Source organism: Schistocerca piceifrons, chromosome X, assembly GCF_021461385.2.
Source record: "Schistocerca piceifrons isolate TAMUIC-IGC-003096 chromosome X, iqSchPice1.1, whole genome shotgun sequence".
NCBI lineage: Eukaryota > Metazoa > Arthropoda > Insecta > Orthoptera > Acrididae > Schistocerca > Schistocerca piceifrons.
In genome coordinates, this window is record NC_060149.1 from 812,600,078 (window position 1) to 812,624,029 (window position 23,952).

At 39.4% G+C, this 23,952-nt stretch overlaps 1 protein-coding gene across 1 annotated transcript in view; it reads left to right on the forward strand.

Annotated features, from left to right (window-relative positions):
- Positions 1 to 23,952, forward strand: part of LOC124721171 (paired amphipathic helix protein Sin3b-like) — a 280,712-nt gene that overhangs the window by 46,590 nt on the left and 210,170 nt on the right. The window contains exon 3 of the mRNA XM_047246007.1: positions 18,743 to 18,882. Coding sequence (XP_047101963.1) covers positions 18,743 to 18,882 — 140 coding nt within the window. The remainder of the gene's footprint in view (positions 1 to 18,742; positions 18,883 to 23,952) is intronic.

Below are 23,952 nucleotides of genomic sequence, written 5' to 3' on the forward strand. Positions count from 1 at the left end.
TAGGTTAGTTAGGTTTAAGTAGTAGTGCTTAGAGCCATTGCCCCCCCCCCCCCCCCTATTTTTTTAAAAAAAGAATCATAGAAAGGGCTGAAATAGTGGCTGCTGCAGACATGGACGGACAGTGAGCTGATACTGATTTAGGAAGGGCCCAGCAAATTGGACATATAGACGCTCCCACGGGCACTGTGGCATTGGCCATGGTGAAAAAGATGACTACAGAGCCACCTGTTGCTGAATACAGTGAGTGCAAGTGGTGATAAGTCATGTAATGTCCTCATCTATGCGTGGCCAATACACATGCCAGAGGGTCAAAGCTTTTGTGCGACAGGTTCCCCAGTGACCAATATGCAGAAGCTGCAGTACATTACAGCATAAGGAAGCAGCAATCGCAACCTGGGGAGCAGTGTCCTCCTATCTAACAAAAGAACCCCGTCAAACACAGAAAGGCAGTGCTGTATGAAGAAGTAATTAAGCAAGGGATCCGAGGCACAACCCGGGTTTTTTTCTGACCAATTTTGCGGCACAAACCAGAGGACCCGCCTAAGTACAGGATCTGTGACAACGGCTGATGCTATCATGGCACTAGTGATGGGAAAACTGTCAATCACATTCTGGTTCTCAGTATCTAAATAGCAACAAAGCAACTCACCCTCATTGAATGCTGGGTCCAACCTGTTTTGAAGGTGAGCGTTGTCGTGTTGGGCTGTTGGCTGGTAATGGGTCTGATAAAGATAACGGGAGAGGAAGAGGGCCCACCATTGCAAACAATACGCTGCCTTGTCCAGCACAAAAGACAAAGTGTTAAAAATTGCAACCAATGGTTTCTGATCCATCATTAAATGGAACTTAGAACCATACAAGAATACGTGAAATTTCTTGATGGCAAACAGAATCGCTAAAGCCGCCTTTTCAATCTGAGAATACCATTGCTGAGCGGGAGCTAGTCTTAGAAGATTAAGAAGTGGGTTGTTCAGATCCATGCATCTATTTGTGTGCCAGCACTGCAGCAAGGCTCGACCAAGAGACATATGTAGCCAACAGGAGATGCTGACCCGGCTGAAAATTGGCCATGCCTGGGGCAGATTGAAGCTTATATTTAACCAAAGCAAATGCTCGGTCACAATTTGGGGACCAGAAAAAAAGGCACATTTTTGTGCAAAAGCATGTGCAGTGGCAGAGCAGCAGTAGATGTGTGTGATAAAACTTACGGTAGTACACAACTTTATCCAGAAATGCCTGAGGTGCCTTATTGGAGGTTGGCTGCGGCAAAGCTGCAGTTGCATCAGCATGGTGATGCAATGGCTTGACCCCTGTGTGAGAAACCTCAAAACCTAGGTACTCAACTGATGACTGAAAAAATGGAGATTTGGCAAGATTGTGCTTGAGACCCACAGAGTGTAAACCAGAAAATGGCAATCAGAGATTGCTAAGGTGGTCTTTGGTGAAAGAAACCGAAACAAAGATATTGTTGAGGTAATTGATGCAGCTGGGTACAGCAGCTGTTAACTGTCCTAAAAAAAACTGAAAACTTGTGGGTGCGCTAGCAATGCCAAAAGGCAACCATTGATATTGGTATAGATGGAAGGGTGTGCTGACAACGAGAAGGCACCTAGTGACCTCATCCAAGGGGAGCTGGATTTATGCTTCCAACAAATCAGTCGGGTAAGTAGTGGCCACCTGACAATTTTGCGAGCAACTTGTCAAGGTGGGGCAAAGAGTATGTATTTATCACGGACTGTGCATTAATTGCAGAGATGAAGTGTACCCATCAGCATCTTAATGACTGGTGGTGTGCCCAGTCACTGGAAGAAATAAGCCAAATGACATTGAGCAACATCAAACGGTCTAATTCGACTGTGAAAGAGCCGCGCAGTGTGACAGGCACCTGTCGCGCCCAAAAAAAGAACAAGGACAGGCTTACTCTTTCATGGTAATGTGGGCCCAAAAACTGGTAACACAATCTAGCCCAGGGGAATACAGAGACAGAACTTGATCTGACACTAACTTTACCTCCACAGCAATGGAGAAACAGAAAGCATTAAATGCGTCTAACCCAAACAGGTCTGCTGGATGGGAATGGTCTACAACAATGAAGATGACAGGGCCAATAACAGATTTGTAAGATACAAGAGCAGGGAACTGTTTATTGGAGCTAACCAATTTCCATGAAACCTGTGTGAGGGGAGGGGAGACCAAGCCCATGTGTTTTGTGGGTTTACTAAAGTCACTGCAGCTCCTGTGTCCACTTGCATTTTTAGTGGTATATTAAACATGTGCAAGTCAAACAATTTGTTTGTGGAAACAGCTATTGTAGAGATATAGTTTATATCCATTGGTACTGCTGTGTCCACAGTGTTTGAAGAAGAGTTACACACTAATGTAATGTGGCCTTTCTTTTGACATTGTTGCAAACTGCCCAACGCTTAGGGCACACAGCATGTTCGTGTTGGACAAAGCAGTACGAGCAAGACAGAAAGGGGGGGGGGGGGGACACCCAGCCGCTGCTGTGACACAGCCTGTTGCTGCTGTGGCCGTAACCAACGCTGCCCCATGTGATGCTGAGTCGAAAGTTTTACTGCTGCAATGGTTTCCTCATCATCCTGAACACTTACAGTGTGCCTAACAAGGGTTGATTGAGCAACTTCTGATACCTCTCCCCATCCAACAATCTGATCGCCTGCAGCTTGTGAGACTTCAAAGGGCTCTGCTGTATTGAGCACGTTTGTAAGTGTCAGATTCTCACAATGAACTGCTTTCTTACGGACTTCACTATCCAGGGCCAGATGAATAGTATCACCCCACATCATGTGATCAGTGTAAGATTCCCGATGTGTACTAGTGACAAATTTACAATGACGACTCAACCCATGTAATTCTGCAGCCCAGGCTTTGTAAGATTGGTTTGGGCATTTCTGACAATGGTAAAATTCTACGTGTTTTGCAGTGACATACATTCTGTCACAGTAACAGATTGAGAGAAGCTTGCACATTTCATTAAATGATAAGCTGGCTGGTTCTTGCAGAGGTACAGGCTGACACAAGCTGGCACAACAAATGATTCATGCATGGCGAAAGCCAGGAAAGAAAGAAAGCTGTACACATGTTTGCATTGCTCACCTGAAAAACATGGAAATGTTGGCGCAATCGTGTCTTGTTGAAGTTCCAGTCTTCAGCTCATTCATCATGTACTGCAAAGGGTGACAGTTGCAGTGAAGGGAGAGTAACCTGCTGCGAACATTTAGACGCCACTTGATTGAGAGTTATAGCGTGAGCCTTCTGTTGCTCCACAAAGCTTGCTGCTGAGCAGTGAGATGTTGGAGTATTTCTTCCATCGAGATATTTGTCGGGTGGCTTAACACTGACACTAACACATGGAGAAACATAACCCTCACTCATCACCAAGTCTGTTATAGCAAGAACAAACATGATGTATGGTACATAGTACTTTATAGAGCAACACGTAAGATACAGGTTTTGTGTATCAGCTAACACATTGACTGGACAACAGCAATACATCACAAAGAACAGGCCAAGCACTCATTTGCAATCACTTAAATAATGCTGTTTCTGTGGTGGCTCACCAGAGCACATCAGGGGGCTGACCCAGGCGGCCTCTATAAGCGGGCCAGTGAACTGTATGGACACAGACTCTCTGAATAACGTGCATCATTAGCAAAGGTACATCAGTTACATTTTCTCAATACCCTGTCAATGAACTGAACTGACACCTGTCATACCAATGACTGTGCCATATGCTCATTTGATTTCATATCCCCTGATCGGAGTGGGTGGTATCAGGACGGATGACACACCATGAGGCGTAGTATGTTATCTCTTGGTGGTTATCGAACACCAGCAGTCTCTAAGCAGTCAAGGTCTAACTTCAATGCTAAGGAATACGACACCACCAAATCCCCCCCCCCCCCCCCCCCCCCATCGCCCGGCCACACAACAGGAGGAACGCCAGGCAAAGGATGGCAATGAAACTTATTCACCCCAGTACCTCATATTTACGAGAGTTGATGGGGAACCTTTCTTACGTTATTGGAGCATTTAGAGGACAAGTTTGTGGAGATGGAGTGCTTGTCCAAAATGCGATCAGGGTTGGTCTTGATCAAAACAGCGTCCTCTGCCCAGTCACAGGCACTAATTGCCTGTGACAACCTGGGGGATGTTTCTGTTTCCATCACACCCCATAAGAGCTTAAATATGGTCCAGGGTATTATATTTCACAGGTACCTTCTTTTGCAGTCTGACAATGAGCTGCGCACCAATTTAGAGCGGCGAGGTGTCCATTTCGTCTGTTGCATCCACCGGGATCTGAGGGATAATCAGGTTGCCACTGGTGCCTTCATCTTGGCCTTCGAGGGTGACACATTACCCGAAAAGGTCAAGATGATGGTCTACCACTGTGACGTAACGCCATATTCCCCTCCCCTGATGCAGTGCTGCAAGTGCTGGAAGTTCAGCCATATGTCTTCCCACTGTACTTCCAGCATCACCTGTTTGGATTGTGGATGTCCTTCACATCCCAATGCTCCCCGTGCCCCACATGTCAGCTGCGGAGAGCACCATTCGCCTTGCTCGCCAGACTGTAGGATTCTCCAGAAAGAAAGAAAAATAATGGAATACAAGACCGTAGACCGACTGACCTACACTGAGGCTAAGAGAAAATATGAGAGGCTACATCCTGTGCATATGACGTCAACCTATGCTGCCGCTATGACAACAGTTCTGCCATCTTCCGTTCCGCCGTGTACAGTTGGCTCTCAGAATCGCCAGACTCCTTCTGCCCTCTTGATGGGGAGGGGCAGGCACTTACTTCCCTGTTTCTACTGCTGCACAACCTACTTCAGGAGCAACCCCTCCCCCCCCCCCCCCCCCCAAACCGTCGAGGATGTCAGTCTCCACTTCTCAGCCGGAGAAGTTTAAGTCTTCTTCGGGTCCTCTCGCCAGGAAGGGATCCCTTGGGTCATTCCGTTCCCAGGTCCTCCCATGGAATTGCTGCGGTTTTTTCCACCACCTGGCTGAGCTACAGCAACTGTTAAGCTTTATACCTGCTTTCTGCATTGCCCTCCAGGAAACCTTGTTCCCAGTAATGCGGACCCCCTGCCCTCCACGGCTATAAGGCTATACGGCTCCACGGCTATAAGGAACCATAGCGACTATAATTGGGTGTCAGGTGGAGTTTGGGTCTATGTTCTGAACTCAGTGTTGTAGTGAACCTGTACCCCTTCAAACCCATCTTGAAGCTGTGGCTGTCAGGATAAGGACGACACAGGAAACAACTGTCTACAATGTATATCTTCCTCCAGATGGTGCAGCAGCCCTGAACGTATTGGCTACACTGATTGATCAATTCCCTAAACCTTGCCTACTTTTGGGAGATTTTAACGCACATAACCCCTTGTGGGGTGGTGCCATACTTACTGGCCGAGGTAGGGAGGCCGAAAATTTACTGTCACAACTCGACCTCTGCCTCTTAAATACAGATGCCCCCACACATTTCAGTGTGGCATATGGCACATATTCGGCCATTGATCTCTCTGTTTGCAGTCCTGGCCTTCTCCCATCTATCCACTGGAGAGCACATGACAACCTGTTTGGTAGTGACCACTTCCCCATCTTCCTGTCACTCTCCCGGTGTCAAACAAGGCAGACTGGTAAGCCTTCACCTCTGCTGTCACCACTGAATCTCCCACACATGGTGCCATCAATGTTGTCATTGAGCAGGTCATTACAACAGTCATTTCTGCAGTGGAAAACATGATCCCTCGTTCTTTACCGTGCCCCCAGTGAAAGACAGTTCCTTTGGTGGCCGCTGGAAGTCACTGAGGCAATAAAAGAGCATCAGCGAGCTCTACAGCGACATCCTTCCCTAGAGCACCTAATAGCTTTTAAGCGACTCCATGCTCGTGTTCGCCAGCTTATAAAACAACGGAACCAGGAGTGTTGGGAGAGGTACATGTCGACCATTGGTTACCATGTGTCACCTTCCAAAGTCTGGAAGAAGATCAGACGCCAGGTGTCCCTGGCAGGAACATCAATGGCATGTTATCTACCGGCGCAAATGCGATTGCCGAGCACTTTGTTGAGCACTATGCTCGAGCCTCTGTGTCAGAGAACTACCCCACAGCCATTTGCACCCTCAAACGGCAGATGGAAAAGCAAGTCCTCTTGTTCACTACACGCCACAGTGAACCCTATAACACCCCATTTACAGGGTGGGAGCTCATCAGTGCCCTTGCACATTGCCCTGATACAGCTCCTTGCTCGGATCGGATCCACAGTCAGATGATTCAACATCTGTTGTCTGACTAAAGTGACATTTCCATGTCATCTCCAACCGGATCTGGTACGATGGCATCTTTCCACCACAATTGCGGGAGAGCACCATCAATCCGGTGCCCAAACCCGGTCAAAACCCACTTGATGTGGATAGCTACCAGCCCATCAACCTAACCAACTTTCTTTGTAAGCTGCTGGAATTGTTTCATTTGTGTTTGCATGATTCACCAGAGGATTTGTTCATTGTGAGAGTGTCGTAGAGATGTTTAACAAAATACAGCTGGGCATGCTACGAGAAAAATGGTGTGCATCACAGAGAGCCTTGTTCACAAAAGTTGATGTGTCCATGCCACTAAAAAAGTCAAAAAACATATTATGTCTTCTGACTCGGGTCTTGCCTAATGAGAAAAATTTATGCCAATTAAGAGGTGTACCAACAGTCCTCTTTACCTGCATGCCGTATGTACATGTGATAGTAAAGGGAAAATTGATAGTAATTCACTATGTCATATCTACCATAGTCCATATGGTGACTTGTAGTTATTCTTCTTTTGAATGTGGACAATTTGTGCTTACTTCCATTCAACTTTTGGATTTTCCAAAAGATCATGGTACAAAGTGTCTCAGAATATGACTCCATTACTCAGTCAATGTAATATTTAAATTAATCACGTGTGTTCTGATATCCCCTTACACAAATACTAGTCATTCTTCAGCCAGTAGTGCTTACCTTTAGGTGCTACTTTCCTGCATTTGAAGCAGTTCAATGTTTGTGCGTTGGAAGTTGTCCTTGCCTTAACGAGTTTTTGAATGCAGAATTAAAGATTTCAGCTTTTATTTAGTTATTATCTTGCATGTCTCCTACACGATCAGTGGACACACACAGAAGTTTTTGAATAATGAAAAGTTTATGTAAAACCATAATTTTATATGATTCTAAGGAAGAACTTCCAAAATGTTTGATATAATCACTCACTGAAAGATTCTGTTCCATGACAATTTTCATCACAGGTTATGGAATAATTTCTTTCTCACAAATATGTTTTACATGTAAGATTCAATATCCCATAATGTGCCCGACAATATTTCAAAGCTTTTACCGATTCGGTGTCTTCCCTGTGATGTCTTCACTTGCACCCATGTTGTAGGCCTATGGTGCGTGGAATTGCACTGAACATTACACAACTCCTTGCTGGCAAGCTAATTTGGCTTGGGTAAGTCGAAGAGGAGAAAATGTGGAAAGTGTGAATCATACTGACCTTATAACAATTTGAAAAGAGTTGTGTATGTTACAGTGAATGCTGATCAGCCCAGGTCATACGAAAATCTTGTCATAGTTACAGTATACTTATTGGCTCTCTAGGAGATACAATTACCCAGCTCTTTGCCAATCTTAGTGTTACATTATGATTTGTTTAATGTAAACAGCTGGTTCTTTCGTGTTGAGTTCGCGTTCACACTCCAGCACTGCCCCAACGGAAAAGACACTGATCAACATGTGTCTGGGCTGCTCACTACTTGTGCTGCTTCCCCTTCCCCAAAACAACCAACTAACCTCTGTTTGTAATGAAATATAAGTATAATTATTCTGTTTCACTCCTATGGAAAATTCTTCAATACATGTGGCACATATTTGTGGCATATTTCCATGTGGTGCATGAGTACCATATCTAAGAGTACAGACGTAAAATGGAAACAACTGACATGTGCAAATAATATCTTTGAGTTAATGGCTTAAAACAACATTTACATAAAACAACCCCATTGAATGAAAAGTCTTCCCTGTGGACATTTCAATAAAAAAAATGAATTATAAATAATACATAATACATGAAGTAACAAGTAAATGAAACTAAAATATTTACAAAATATACAGATAATTGTAAACTATATGCCAAAGTTGTGGAAGATACTTAAACTTACTTTCTGTACTATGTTAAATAACCACATGCAGAAAAATGCAAATTTTCCTTTTAAAATGTTTTAAGTTTTTTTTTTTAAATACAATAATGGCTTTAGAATGAACTTACTCGTATGCCACAGACAATTTCTCAAAACAAGAAATGTTTGTGTCAATGTCATAAATAAATTCTTCTTTGCCCCTGTAAAACACAAATGAATATTACACGAATGAAACATTTACACCCCTATGTGTACCCTACTTTCACTTTCACTATTCGAAGCACAAACTTTCAGCACTCACTGTTTCATCAGTCTGGACTATTCCAATTGGTGAGTCAATATGTCCAAACCAATGTCAACTTCACTGACATTCAAAGTATCTCCCTCTACATCCACGAGCAAATGTTACTGCATTCTTATTCATACACTTACTTAGACCTCCAAATATTAAACAAGCTATGATATCCAAATAAAACTAATAATCACTGAAATCTTTCTATGATAAAGCATCAATGAAAACAAAACAAAGCTTATGGAATGCACAAATCAGACCTTTGGTTTGGGATTCAGTTCTCAAAGTAAAATGAAAAATGCATAATAATTCCCAGCTGTGGTATTGTTGCAGTCCTCTCAGTATCAATAAAACAAACTCCAACCCACACTCCTCACAAGGAAACTGTCTGTTAATCTCACCACCTATATCCCTCATATAAATCAAATGACTCAGTTTATGCTCCCACTGTGTGTATAACAACTAGAGAAAAGTTAAAATCTAAGCAACAACAAAATCTTGAAATATGCATTTGACAGACACACACAAAATGCTATAACATTCTCTCTCTCTCTCTCTCTCTCTCTCTCTCTCTCTCTCTCTCTCTCTCTCTCACACACACACACACACACACACACACACACACACACACACACACACATTGCCCTCTACAGTGTTACTCACTTCACCATATTCTATCATGATCCTCATTCCTTATTCAACTTTATCTAATTTATATTTCTCATCCCATGTATTTTGTTTGTCTGTGGACAAACCAACCAGTACGCATTTGGATGCGGAATTGCCATTACCTCAAAAGGTCCATAATATAATTTTAAAAAAATTCTTTGTCTCCTTGTTGTGCTCACCTGACTTCTCCTTTGTTCTGACCATCACCGAAACCCCAACTCTTATTTCGGTCACCTTCACCTTTCTTTGACGCCTGCTTTCTTCTCGTTGCTCTTCTTTCCCTGTTCTACCTTACAGATGTTTCCAACTCTTCTCTTATCATCTCTTTATTTGGGAGGAAATCGACATGTTCTGAGATCAGATTTGGTACCAAACTCCATCCCATATGGTGAAACCATATTGAGCTGCTGTACACAGTTTTTTATGGTTTCAAAATCTTATAGATATTGCACCAAAGAGCTATGTTGATTGCTGCAGTATGTCCTGCAGAGCCTTTCCAATTCTCTCATGCATCATTCAGCCAGATTGCTTGAGGGATGATATCGTGAGATTCTTATATGCTTTATCCCTGAAATGTCTCTAAATTTAATCCAATCATTACTAGTGGATAGTCTATTTTCCTGTGATAAAAATGTGGTATGGATTGTTGTTATTCCGAGTGATTATAACACTCAAATAGAATTTTTGGTCAATATTGTCACAAAAATTGTTATTTTTTAATTGAATCTTAAAAATAATTAAATTTCAAGAGTTGGTCACATAATCGAAAATGCTCTATTATTGATCGAAGCTGTGGTGACAACGCAAGACTAGGAGTAAGACAAAGCTATACATGTGTTATAAGAGTGTTAGCCGAAGTTACTAAGTTTTTCCATACTTTTTCTGGAAACAATTTAGCTATTTAGTTACAGAAAACACGTTTTAAGTAACAGTGGAAAGATATTTTGTGAATGCTGATTGTTGTGGAAACCTTCCGGAAGTTAATGCATTTACGCTCCACCCTCCTAGAGTGACCATATGTGCAAGGATGGGCATTCTTTTCCCTGATTTCTGCAACATCATTAAACTTGCACAAAATGGATCCATATCTTTGTATCTAAATTGTCGATTACCAGAGTCATGTGAAATACACTTTCAGAAACTAAGATGAGCATAACCTGTAAAATGTACCATTGTTCATTATCACTGCAGTTATGAACTACCAGCCAAAGCACAATAAAATTCTTGGCAAATCTTAGTGTTGTTTTATTCATATACGACACAGTCAGCAGAGGTCATGCAGCATGGGCTGTGTCATTGGCACAATGGGTAACACGTCTGACAATTGATCAGAAGGTCTCAGGTTCAAATCCTGATGACACCATAAATTTTTAAAAGTTTGAATCCTGGCATGGTCGTAAAATTTTAAAAGCGTTACACGAAATACGATAATAGCATTATCAGGCACTCAGTGTGGTAGCTGTTTTGATGGTGGTATATATTATATATAGCTTTTTATTAATTTTAGTTGATAAATGGAAAACTGAGGATAAATGCATTTTAATGTGTGCACACACAATTCACTTTTTTGGAAAGCATTGCTAGTGGTGAAGGTATCACCACATGCCCACAGTACAACAAGGTGTGAGGCAAAGAGGTTTTGTATTTGGAAAGATGTAAAGCATGTACAACATGCAGATAACACCAATGTAAGGGGTGGGATGTTTGTGAGTGGAAACTAACATCAGTGTCTGAAGCAGTGAAGCAGACTTAAAATGATAAAGATCCTAGTTGGACAGTACAAAGATAAAAAAATGATTGTTTCCAATAAAATAAAAAGTGTGTGGTCACATTAAGTAGAAATCTTCTTGAAAACGATTTAGGTGAAAAACAATTGCAAAAGTAAGTGCATGTGAATGATGGGGAAAACTCAACATTGCTTCTGTATGTCTCTGTTTGATCTTGTGAAGTTCTGTAAATGTGATTTGGTTTTCTTAGGAGAGGACTGTCGAGGTGTTTACAAGTAAGTTAAGTTTTTCTTTGGGCTGGTTTTGAACCAGTGACCAGTAGATAACAGTTTATAAACAATTACTGTCCACCTATCTACCAAATGAGCTACTGAAGCATATGTGTAATATTGAACATAATGCCAGTCAATTCTCCCAATCACCACTGCTAGTTTAATTTCACTGAATGATGCTGTCCCTTTTTGCAATAGTGGGAAAGCGTATGTCACAGGTAAATTAATGTGAACTTCAGAGTGCAAGACATTCTTAAGTAAGGAAATTTGTGCATCGACATTGTGGCATTTTGCTGGTACCGGGCACACATCTTTTTATTCTTTGGAATATTCAAAAGCAGTATTTCAGGAGCTTTTATAGGTGTATTTATGCAGTGTGGTACTACACACCATTTGTAACTCATTTTCAGAAACAATGTATCACTGTGAATTAGCTTCATGACAATAGGAACAGCAAGCTGGTCAGTGATGTCACAGGCATCACGTAACTCAAATGGAGCATTTCAGTGCTCTTTCAAATTATTTGAAATTCATTTCCATCTTTTTAAATATGGTACTGAAATTCAAGAGTGCGAAAAAATCATGTTATGAGCATACAGTGTCATAATTAACCATTTAAGATGATTTTCAGAAAAACAATCGAATATCCTATTGAGATATACTGTTAATTAAAATAGCTTTTTGCACACCACTCATAGGAAAATGGTCTTGTGTGAACTTGGAGATGAGACTCTTAGTGGTTGCTTGTTGATCACATACAGTTTGATATATTTACTAAATACATCCACTATTACAAATCTTCCAGTTGACAGTGGCCCAAAAAGATCAGTTGCTAGCAGATCTCTGACCTTTGACCCCCAGTATTATACATTGTGTGTGTCCCTGACTGTGTGCCTGGCTGATCTTAACTCACTGACAGATTTCACAGCTCTCAAGTAGTTTCCATACTCGTCTGACCATGTGATTGAACATAGCATTTTCCCTTATTATTTCAGTGCATTTTTGAGCTGCTTAGTAGTGGTAGCTCAAGTGCAGATGCTGAATTAAATCATTGACGTAGTCCTCTGGAAAACATAACTTCCACTCATCACTGTTTTTGTTTACCCTTCTGAACAAAATTCCTTATGCATTTTGTAATATTTATTCAAATTTTCCTCTCCTCTAATTCCCTGATGTGTGTCTGTCTGTTTTCACTGGTAATCTTGAGAAATCTTAAGTCACAACATTCTAAATTCCCTTTGTGTGTTGGGTGCTGTAGTTAAATTCCTGTAGGGACACAGCCCATCTCATTAGTCTGCAGTTCACCAATTTACATTTGTGTATATAGCTTAGTGCTTTATGGTCAATGAAAACAATCACTTCATGACCCAGTAGATAGTTTTTGAACTTGGTGACTGCCCCCAAAACTCCTAGCAAATTCCCTTTCAGTGACGCCATAGCTCTGCTCGTATTTGTGAAATTTCCTCAATGCAAAAACTATACTCCTAAAAAAAAAAAAAACCACACCAACGTAGTCACTGATGTCGGTGTGCAAACAGTAAGGCAAGGTTGGATCTGGGTGATATAGTAATCCACTGTTATTCACACTATCCTTTATTTCCTGAAAATGTTTGACACAATACTGTTTCGACATCCAAGTTGCATGTTTCTTTCGGTAGAAGTTACACATTCATAAAAAGGACTTCAATTGCTTCTTGTTATTAGGGATAGGGCACTTAGCTATAGCCTCTATCCTGTCTTTCTTTGGCATCCTTCCAGGGTGTGTGATAATATGTCCCAAGAATTCTATCTCTTTCCTCGCAAACTTATGCTTGCCTAGTTTTAACTTCATGTCACCCTTTCTAAGAGCACTTGCCCTTCCTTGGTAAATGGCAGTGTCTTTCCCAGTCAACAGGTGCCATCAATATATCATCAACATAGACTGTTAGCTTGCTGGTAAGTTCCATACATAAAACATAACCTAACACTTTTATAAAAATTGCAACAGAAATGTTCAGGCCAAATGAAACTACTTTAAATTGGTAGCATCTGCTCCCATACAAGAAAGGAGTATACTACCATCTCTTCTTGGCTTGGAGAATTTTCCAGAAACAGGATGTCAGATCAGCACTTGATGTTATTTCAGCATGGTGAAATTGATAGAGCAGAACATCCATATTTTCTGGATGGTCAGTTTCCGTACAAATTGTGGTATTCAGCTTTCTTGAATCCAACAAGAGTATAACCGATTTATCCCTCTTCTTAACAACAACTAGTGGATTGTTGTATTGACTACTGCTTCTCTCTATTATTCCTATTTGCAGCATTCTTTCCAGTTCAGTTTCAGCTGCCTTCCTTATTGCAGTAGCTATATGGTGTTGGCTCCTTATGAATGGTTCAAGTGGCTTATTATTTATAACAAATTCAAAGTGTTTCACCCTTCCTGGCGCATAAGAAAAGACATCATTATATTCACACAGCAGATCATGTAGCTCCTCCCTTTGTCTCTCACTTACCCTTCTGTAGTATCAATTTTGTGTTGAATTTCTGACATTGTCTTCTTGAAATCTCTATAGCTTTCCACCACTGTTCACTATTTTCTTGTTATCTTTTTAGTCACTAAAAGTGATGCTATCATCATTTTCCCAGTCAATGCCTTGTTACAGTATGTGACTAAACTAGCCCCAATTTCTTCTCTTTTTGATTGCTTTCTTTTGCAATCTCGCACAGCTCCTGCATCATTCATCCAATTCATTTTAATAATAAAATTCATACAGAGCTCAGGTATAATCATACAGTTGTGACAAAACACTGTATCATGTATCTTAAAATGCAGCCTGTGTCCTAACATGATTTTTTACCTGTTAGTTACACCTCTAATCCATATTCCAATGGCTGGTAATTCCACAACTTGTGTGATAGATTTCTGATTTTCATAAAACATTTCAGAGATTCCACTAATCTCACTTCTTGAATCCAGAAGTGCTTCAGTCTGAGCCACCCCCTCCCCTACACTTAGTTTAATTTTTAATTGTAATTTTACCACGCTATTACTTGCAAAAGAAACATCCTGCAGATCTTTCTCAATGCTTTCAAATTCATGTATAACACCTTCCACAATTGTAATACTGAAATTTCCCTCTGTATGTTTCATTGCCCTATTGCTACTTCCAGCAACAACATTAAATTTTAATTCAGTGCACTTCCCATCCATGATTACATCTTTACTGCTTGTATCCACTGCTGTACTGACATACTGAAAAACATTGCTGTCTAGCAGATCAGTTTCATCAAGAGGTTCCTCAGTAGTTGCCAATAGTTCCATATTTTGTTTTCCACACAATGAATATTTTCTCTGCTGTGCTTTAGTATCTCTGGCTGTCAATTCTGTTCTCGTGGTTCTAAACTGCTGGCTACATTTATAAATTCCACACTAATTTCATCTAGCCCTGACTTTGGTACCCAGAAAAAGGAATTTTACAATTTTCACTCATATCCCTGCTGACAGCTACCTCTAAAGCACCATTTGCATTAGATACATCTGCTAGTGTCCCCTTTCCACTATAAACTTTATCTTCAGTGCATGAAGAAAGTTATACCAATAACAGTAAACGAATCCAGGATGGAATGATGATGACATTGTGTAAAGAACAGATTGCTACTCACCACATAGTGGAGATGCTGAGTCACAGACAGGCACAACAAAGACTGCTAAACAAGTTAAGCTCTCGGCCAAAATGCCTTCTTCTGAGTTGGACAAAACACACACACACACACACACACACACACACACACACACACACACACACACACACACACAGGGAGAGAGAAAGAGAGAGAGAGAGAGAGAGAGAGAGAGAGAGAGAGAGAGAGAACCACTGTGTCTGGCTGCCGAGGACAGACTGGGTCTTTTGGCCAAAAGCTTAACTTATTTACCAGCCTTTTGTATATGTGTGTGACTCAGCATCTCCACTATGTGTTGAATAGTGATCCATCTTTTTTACAATATTGTCGTTACACCACTAACATCTATATTACACTCAGTTTCACTGTATCATTTATTTCAACCTCTATATTAGCATCAACATCAGTGTCACCTTTGGTGACAGACTGTGTGCTTTCTCTGGCACCTTCCTGGAGCTATATTCAAAGAATGACAATTCGTCTCATAGATCAGAACAATCTCTTACATTCCTTTCATTGAGAATCTGTTTTCTTGTTTTCTTGCCTGCTTCCTTGTAAAAATAAACTTCCATTGTTAAATGCTACCTGAGCCCCTTCTTCTTTTCTGTGTGCACTGTCCCACAATAGGATACTTTAATTTCGATGTTCCATCATAGCAACCTTTGCCTCTATGTTTTCAATTTTCTTTGATATCACAGTACTGACATAAACTTTTAATTTACTCACTTTACTATCTAATTCACTAACGTTGTTCATTATACCAGCATGACTCCTTTCCAATTCCCCTTTCATCCTTTCATTCACTTTGGAATTTTCAGCTGTAGATTCTTCATCCAGCTTAACAATTTCCTCCCTTATTTCAGCATTTAAGTTGACAAATTCCTGTTCATTTCTATTTCTAATCTTAGTTTGCCTTCCATTTCTCACAACCCCTTATTTAATCAGTCCTCCACAGACTCAATCTCCCTTTTTATTTCACTCCTGCTACTCTTAACTTTTTAAAATTGTTCATTCCTTTGGTTCCCTTGGGTTTTTAATTGCACATCTTGAACTTGCATACTATTTTGAACATCATGCACACTTTGCTGCTATTGACAAGAGAGCGTAAAATTTGTTTAAACGCACTGCCGCAGCCCTCGCGGTTCCTGCTGCTTTGTCTGCTGCTGATCTTCTGTTGAAGTGCCAAATCATTATTAAAGCCCTTTTCCCTGCTTCTTGCCACAGCCGACAGTGCCTTCGGGTCATCTGCTGTGATTCAGACATCCAGGATGATACCCCATTTTATAAGGCTAATTGGCCCTGGTCACTATGGAAATCTTGGCAGAGTTGTAGTTTACTTGCTAGCGCTCTAGGAGATGATACTATTGCTCAATTCTTTGCCAGTCTTAACATTATAGTATGAGTTGTTTAATATATGCAGTTGGTTGGGCCAAATAAAAATCACAGTTTATAGACGAGCATTGCTTTATTCCATTTCGAGTTCAAGTTCACACTCCAGCTCTGTCCCAAAGGAGAAGACTCCGATGACATGTGTCTGGGCCCCTCAACACTTGCGCTGCTTCCACCACATTTCCAACATGCAAAGTAGTGTCTCCAAAATAACAATAGTTTTCACACAGTCTGGCATTCTAAGATTATTGTTAAATGCTAAATTTTGTTGTTCTTAATGAAATATAATTGTTCTGTTTTACTCCTGTGGAAAATTCCTCAAGACATGTGGCACATGGATACAGTTAAACTTATATTTCCACGTAGTGCTTGAGTACCATATCTAACAGTACAGATTTCCATCGAAAACAACTGACATGTGCAAGTAATATCTCAGAGTTATTTTCAGAGTCTCTATAATATCGCCTCCCACTAGCCACTGATGTTATTGTAACAATGTAATGCTGTCATGATTACAAGGCTGTATTACATTATTGCAGTAACAATTGTTACTAATAGGATCTGTTAACTGTAGGTACTGTGCAAAAAGCTCATAAAGTAAAGATATTGAAATATGCATCTGTTGTAAACATGAAGGAACTGTAAAAAAGTTATTTATTTATTTTTTTTTTTTTGTTGCTGATCATCATCATTAAATGATTTTATTCCGTTGTTATTGACAAAAAATCACATAAATGTAAAACCTGTGTCGTCTTAGTTTTTGGATAGTGTGTCACTATGTGCACAGTGGTGTACACAGTTTCGGTACCTTCTATAACTGAAAAACAGCCTTAGAGCCAGTGAAAGGTATCTTGAAAATTGACCTTAGAATGTTTCTTGCACTTTTATTCTACAGTGTAGCTTATCAGGAAAACAACATAATTGTTTAGTTATCTCAGTCAGTATATTTTTGGTGGCCCACATTTAACCATAACATTAATGCTATGGTATTGGACCATCTAATTGACGTCATACTAAAAGATGAAAGTCACTACCAAAAATTTCCATTGACGTACGTGAATGACTAACATTGCTAATTTTGTTCTTTAATGGTTTACTCTTACCTGCACCCTCAGTATTTCCGCTAATGATTGCTGCCTCTTCCAGTATTAATGATTTGTCACCATTCCCTTCTTGCTGAATATGAATAGTAGTGCTGTTGCACATATTTTTGTTGTTTCACCATTTCTGTTTTTCGCACAGCCTTTGTACTTTCCTCTTTTTTTGGCTTCTGATTTTGGAATGTTCCTGTTACAGATATTGTCAACCTGATTTCATTACAGTCTCGTACTTGACAGAGGGATATTCTTCGCTGATTTGTATTTGTTCATTTATTCCTCCAAGTATCATTTGATAATGATATAGGGTTTATCATCATACTAATGAGAAAATACATAGCTCAAACATAGAGACACGCAGAATATATGATGTTTTAATGAGGATAGGACAGGTGGTCAGCTGTGGCCTTGCCAAAGGAACCATCCTGGCATTTGCCTGCAATGTTTGAGGAAAACCTAAATCAGGATGGCCAGACACAGCAATCTCCATCTTCTTGAGTATGAGCCCAGAGTCTTATGAACTGCATTGCCTCATTTGGGTAGTTGATGATGATGATAATGATGATGATGTGTCTCAGGAAAAAAGTGAGCTATTGCTGTTCTGTTTCTCCACTGTAGCTGTGTGTGTGCCTGTTATTTTCAGCTGAGACAAATGTCACACTTTTCAGGATACTAGAAGCATAGTTGGAATCCAGATTTCGATTTAGATTTTCTGTGTGTCCCTAAATCATTTAAGTCAAATTCTTGAATGTTACTTGTGATAGTAACGGTGTTGATTCCTTCCACTGTCCTAAAGCAGTTTCTCTTACGACCTTTTTTTTTGTTGATGAGCTGTTAAATTCTTATCTCCCTGCCTTTCTGTTGTTCTTCTCATTAGCTCCCTATGGATTGATCACTAAAAACTTCCACATAAGAAAGGAAAAAATTCAGAGATTACCTCTTTTGCCTCAGAAGATATTTAGAAATGTATCATAGTTAGACAAAAATGAGAATGAATAAAAGCAAGAAAGCTAGAAGAGATTAGACCACTACAACTGTCACCACCTACTGATCAGTTATAAATTCTTCTTTATAGTGAGATACAAGACTTGTCTCTGTATCTGCCACATTTCTTATTTTGGTATACTCTGTTATGTTGCTGGAAGTTAAGATTTTTTGCGGTACATGCATTGACACATTTGAAATAATCATCATAGTTTAATACATGTATGGCTTATTTGTCTTTAGTTTTGTATCTTTCTGAATAGTGTGTGCTGACTGCAATAATGTGCATTAGAAAGTACTGTGTACAAAAAACAACAAATAGAGATTGGTACTTTATCTCAAATTTTAGTGATGTAAAGTAAAAACTTTCCTAATATACATTCTATTTTCTGTGAGAAGGTAACTGTATATAACATTAATGGTTTTGGTACATAGTGTCACACAGCATTGTTTTCACAGGAAATGGTGCTGTTTCTTCATATACATCAGGTCCACCAAAGGCTACTGAGCGTAATGAAAATCTGACGGGAAACATTCAATATTCTTCCACATCATATAGTGCTAACATTCCAGGAAGCTGTGTGTCAACAGCAGTGAAGGTATGAGTTTGAACATGATGATGTTGTATGAAATACTGAGAATTAACTGCCGTAGAATTGCTTTTATTAATGTTTGGTCTTCCTCAGGATGATGGTATGCCAAATTCTATACAAGATCAAAAGTTTTGGAATCTTCATGTTCTGACAGTTAAATTTTTTGTTATGCTTATGCATTGATACATGACTCTGCTGAAAACATGTTTGTGATCTTTTTCCAAAAAGCCTGACAATATCTACATCTTTCGTGCCGTAAAATTCCAGGTATTAACTTGTAACACACGAGGAGTTTAAATTTATGATTGACATAAGCTTCTGAAAAACATAATTTTTTATGTGAGGTCATAAATGCAAAGTTTCAGAAGCAGAATTAGTTTTTCTAGATATCTGAAGGAGAAAGGAGTGGGTATGTTGATGAAGGTAATTGACACAAGGAAGACTTGAATCATTCATAACTCAGCCTGATATTTGTGAAATGGTCAAATATGTAAAAGAAAACACACATTCTTCAATGGCTGCCAAGGTCTTGGTGAATAGGTCTGGTGGTCATCTGAACTGGACGAGAGGAGAAAAGTGAAGAGAGGAAGAATAAATTTCTGTTTGATTTCTGGATGTTTTTCTTCTATACATAGGCTACCACATAGGAAAACTACCATACCATGAGGAAATTATCTGAAAAAGATGAAGTTATATATGACAAATGTTGATGAAAATCTTCATGTTGATCAGAGGTCCTCAAACGTTTTTGTTCCATAGATCACATGCCAATATTTTTGTGTTGACACTCTGCCTTTCATACATTTCATTTTTACAAATTGATCAACTTCAAATGAGTGTTTGGCAGCTGTTACAGTGATGCTCACTTTGATAGGTTTAACTGGAGAAGTGTAAAGTTTCTTTAACACCACTATATAGATTAATAATCCACTGTGATATGTGCATAATCAAAATATCCTCAAACCTAGTTTCACAATCTGTGTAAAGGACATTAAATGCTGGAACTAGTTTGAAACTTCATCATCCTGTCAGTTGGTGATAAATCGGGAAACCGGGAAAATTTACGCCTTCCCATGTTTTCCTTTATTAGTTTCATTCTGGCAAGAAAAGCTGAAATGATGGACTATGTTTTCATCAGATTTAGAGTGTCACATTTAATTTCAAGATTAATTAAATTTAACAAACAAATCTGTTAAATAAGCAGTGTCTGGTTTCTGCTTGATTAAATTTTCTTTTGAACTTAGATCTTTAACATGAAATAACTCTAAAATGGTCTCAAAAATTGAGAAAAAACTTGTCAAACATAGACATACTTCAGTGTGAAGGAGTAATTGATCACAGTTCTCATCATTTTCTTCATGTAACTGTGCAAATAACGTAGAGTTCAGTGTGTTGCTTCAAGTTTTGTTCACTCTGTTAATGAAAAATTGAAGAGATTGGTGAAACATAGCACTCAGATTTTTTAACAGCTAAATGTTGCTGATGGATGATGCAATGTACTGCAAACACCTCAGGCATATATTATATTAAATGGCATATAAATCCACGGTAGCACTCAAACATGGCAGGTGCTGCATTCGCTGCTGCTGTTGCTGCTGATATTATGTTTAATATAGGGATCACTTTTCCCTTGAAATAATCTTTCCGAACATTAAATATTGATTCACCTTTAGTGTCTGTTGTCACAGTTCTCGTGAAGAGCAGTTCTTCGTGGATTTCTTGGCTCATAACAAAACGAACATATGCCAGTAATAACGCTTCATTACCAGGTAAAGTTGACTCGTCCATTTGTATGGAGAAATGCGTCACTTGCAGATAACTACAAAACATGCTTTCAGTACCACAACTCAGTTCATCAATACGTCTTTGAACTGTGTTGTTGCTCAAAGGAATTCTTTTGGGTACATTTAAGCACATTTGTGTTGAACAGGTTTTTAAAACCTCTTAAATGGCTGGCAAAATTAATTGTATGTGGTTTTCCGGATTTTTGCTGGAAGTAACAGGATATTTGAAGATGCCCGCAAACCATCGTAATCTCTTTCTGAATTTGAAGCAAACATGCTTTTCAAGTTTTTCCTTAAGCATTTGAAAGTAGTTTGAATCTCTGTCTGTTTTATGAGGGTGACACCTTCTCGAATGATCCTCCAGCTTGGATGGTTTCATAGTGTCATTGCTTAACACTTTGTTACATAAAAGGCACATACATAATTGTTTGTTGGACAATGGTGGAATAATGAATCCCATCTTCAAATAATCGACAATGTACTTCCTACATTTCATTTTAGGTTTGGCCATGTTTAGTATCACTTTTCTGTAGACAAAAATTAAACTATTTAGGCAAATATGATAAGACATATGAATCAGAATTAACCCTATCAACCTCAGTTCATGGTCAGAAAATCTCTATGCAATCAAAGGAACTACAAAAACAAAACTTGAGATGAATGAGGGGTCCCTAGTTCTGTATTAGCAGAGGTCAGTTGACTTCATGTTTTGTGTCTGGCCACAGCCAACTTCAGCAGTGTAACATAGAACTGTGCATATGCAGCCATTGCAGAGTGATTGTTACGCTGTGTCGCACATTAATAAATCTCTTGAAGAGTGACAACTAATGAAGCAGTTCCTCATCCATCATGGGTGGTGCCACATATTCTTTCCATTCCTCAGAGAGGGGCAAGGGGAACTAAAAAAAGAATTAATAATGTTGTGAACAGGAGAGAGAAAAAAGTTGTTCCATCCCCTCATTTCGGCTGCAACCTGCCTAAATGGGTCTCACTCTCGAGGCCCCCATTTACATCTAATGCACCCTGCCATTTTTTTTTCCACTGTCATGGGCTTCTTCCAGGTTGAAATTGACCCCTGGGGTTTAATATAGACCACTTTGGGAATCGCTGATCTAGATCTAACTGTATACTATGTAGACCACTGTTAAGTGCATAGCAGAGGATATTTCCCATTGTACCACTCATTAATGCTTCTTTCGATCCCATTTGCATTCTAATGTGGATAGAATGATTGCTTAAATGCTTCTGTGCCCACTGTAATAAATCTAATGTTGAATTTGTGGTCCATATGGGAATGATATATAGGGGTTTATGGTATATTCATAGAGTCCTCACTTAATGCTGCTTACTGCTGGTTCTTGAAACTTTGTAAGTAGGCTTTTAGTGGAATAGTTGACATCTTACCATCAAACGTCTGCCAGTTAAAGTTTTTCAGCATCTCCATAATGCTCTCCCATGGGGTCAAAGGAACCTGTGACTATTTGTGCTGCACTTCCTCGTATTTGTTCAATATTCCATTTTAGTCCTGTTTCGTATGAGTCCCACACACTTGAGGAGTATTCTATAAGGAGTCACATGGGTGTTTTTTAAGCAATCTCCTTTGTAGACTGATAGCATTTTCCCAGTATCCTACAAATGAATCAAAGCCTGCTACCTGCTTTACCTACAACGAAGCCTGTGTGATCATTCAATTTCATTTCTCTACAGTTTGTTATACACAGATATTTGTATGAGGTGACCAATTCCCATTGAGAGTTATTGTTATTGTAGTAATAGACTACTATTGTTTTGCTTTTTCTGAAATGCAAAATTTTACAATTCTGAGCACCACTTTGCAATCTTATCAAGATGTGACTGAATATTTGTGCAGCTTTTATCGGACAGTACTTCATTGTACATAACAGCATCATTTGTGTAAAGGTTAAGGTTTCTATAAATATTGTCTACCACACCATTAATATACAACATTAAAAACAAGGTTTGCAGGACATGTCTCTGGACCCTGCATGCAGTTGTTTATTTGGCAGTTTATGACTCTACTTTCAAGATAACATGCTGCCTCCTTGCTACCAAGAAATCTTCAATCTAGTCACAAATATAATTTGATACTTATGTTAATAAGTGTTGCTGTGGTGTGGAATCAAATTCTTTTTGGAAGGCAGTAAATACACCATCCATCTGACTACATTGTGCTATGGCATTCAGGATGTCTTGTGAGAGAAGTGGGAATTGTGTTTCGCATTATGGTGTTTACCAAGTCTATGCTGATTGGCATTGAGGAGATCAGACTGCTCGAACTACTTCATTATGTCTGAGCTCAGACTATGTTCTAAGATCCTGTAACATATGGATGTCAAAGATATTGGATGTTAGTTTTGTGCATCACTTCTGCTACTCTTTCTGTAGATGTGTACAATATTTACTTCCTTCGAACTACTGGGCACAGTTTTTTTGTTTAATGTGTATTATGATTACAAGAGATGCTATGTAACTTAACCACATATTCTGTGTAGAACCTGATAGAAATTCCACCACTCTGAAAATTTTTTTTCAGCTGACTAAATGAAAATCAAATACTGAAATGTTTTATTTCTTTTTCTTTTTATTCCACATAAAGAAAAATTGTCTTGAAAGCACATACCTTCAGGAGACCAAAACACAATACAAATGATAGAAATTCATAAAATAGTACCTAAGGAAGGCCTTGCTTTCCTGATCACATGTCCGTTCTCCAATTCTTCAGAACAAAAACAGGGAAAGAAGTTACTGAAAGCAGCAAAATTGTGTTTTTTGTTTTGGTTTTGGAAAGAGGGGGGTGGGGGATGTTGAGGAAGTTATATAGAACTGAAGTAAGACTTGCCAACAAGATTTGGAGGAAGAAAGGCAAGGGTGATGATAATGGCATCAGTCCCTACCTAACACTGATGTACTACAGCCATGCTGAGAACATTATCTCATCTCAAATAATATGTTGAGGTTTCTAGAGGAGACAGAAGATATTGTGTCTGTAAGATATGTAAAATCATAAAATACAAGAAACTTTATCTTATGATGTGCATTTGGTACAAAGACATGGAGACTGTGCAGTGCCTGCAAATAATTGCGTAATGATCATAGCATCCTGAATATGTGAATTTCATCTGACGCAACAGTTTACCATATAAGCGTTAAGTCAGCGTAGGTACATAAACAAGACAGAACATTTCTGAGTTGTCACACTGTTGTCAGAATCTCAGTCTTACCGAAATGTTGGTCACATCCAAAGGCCAGACCTCCAGCTCCACACCCAACT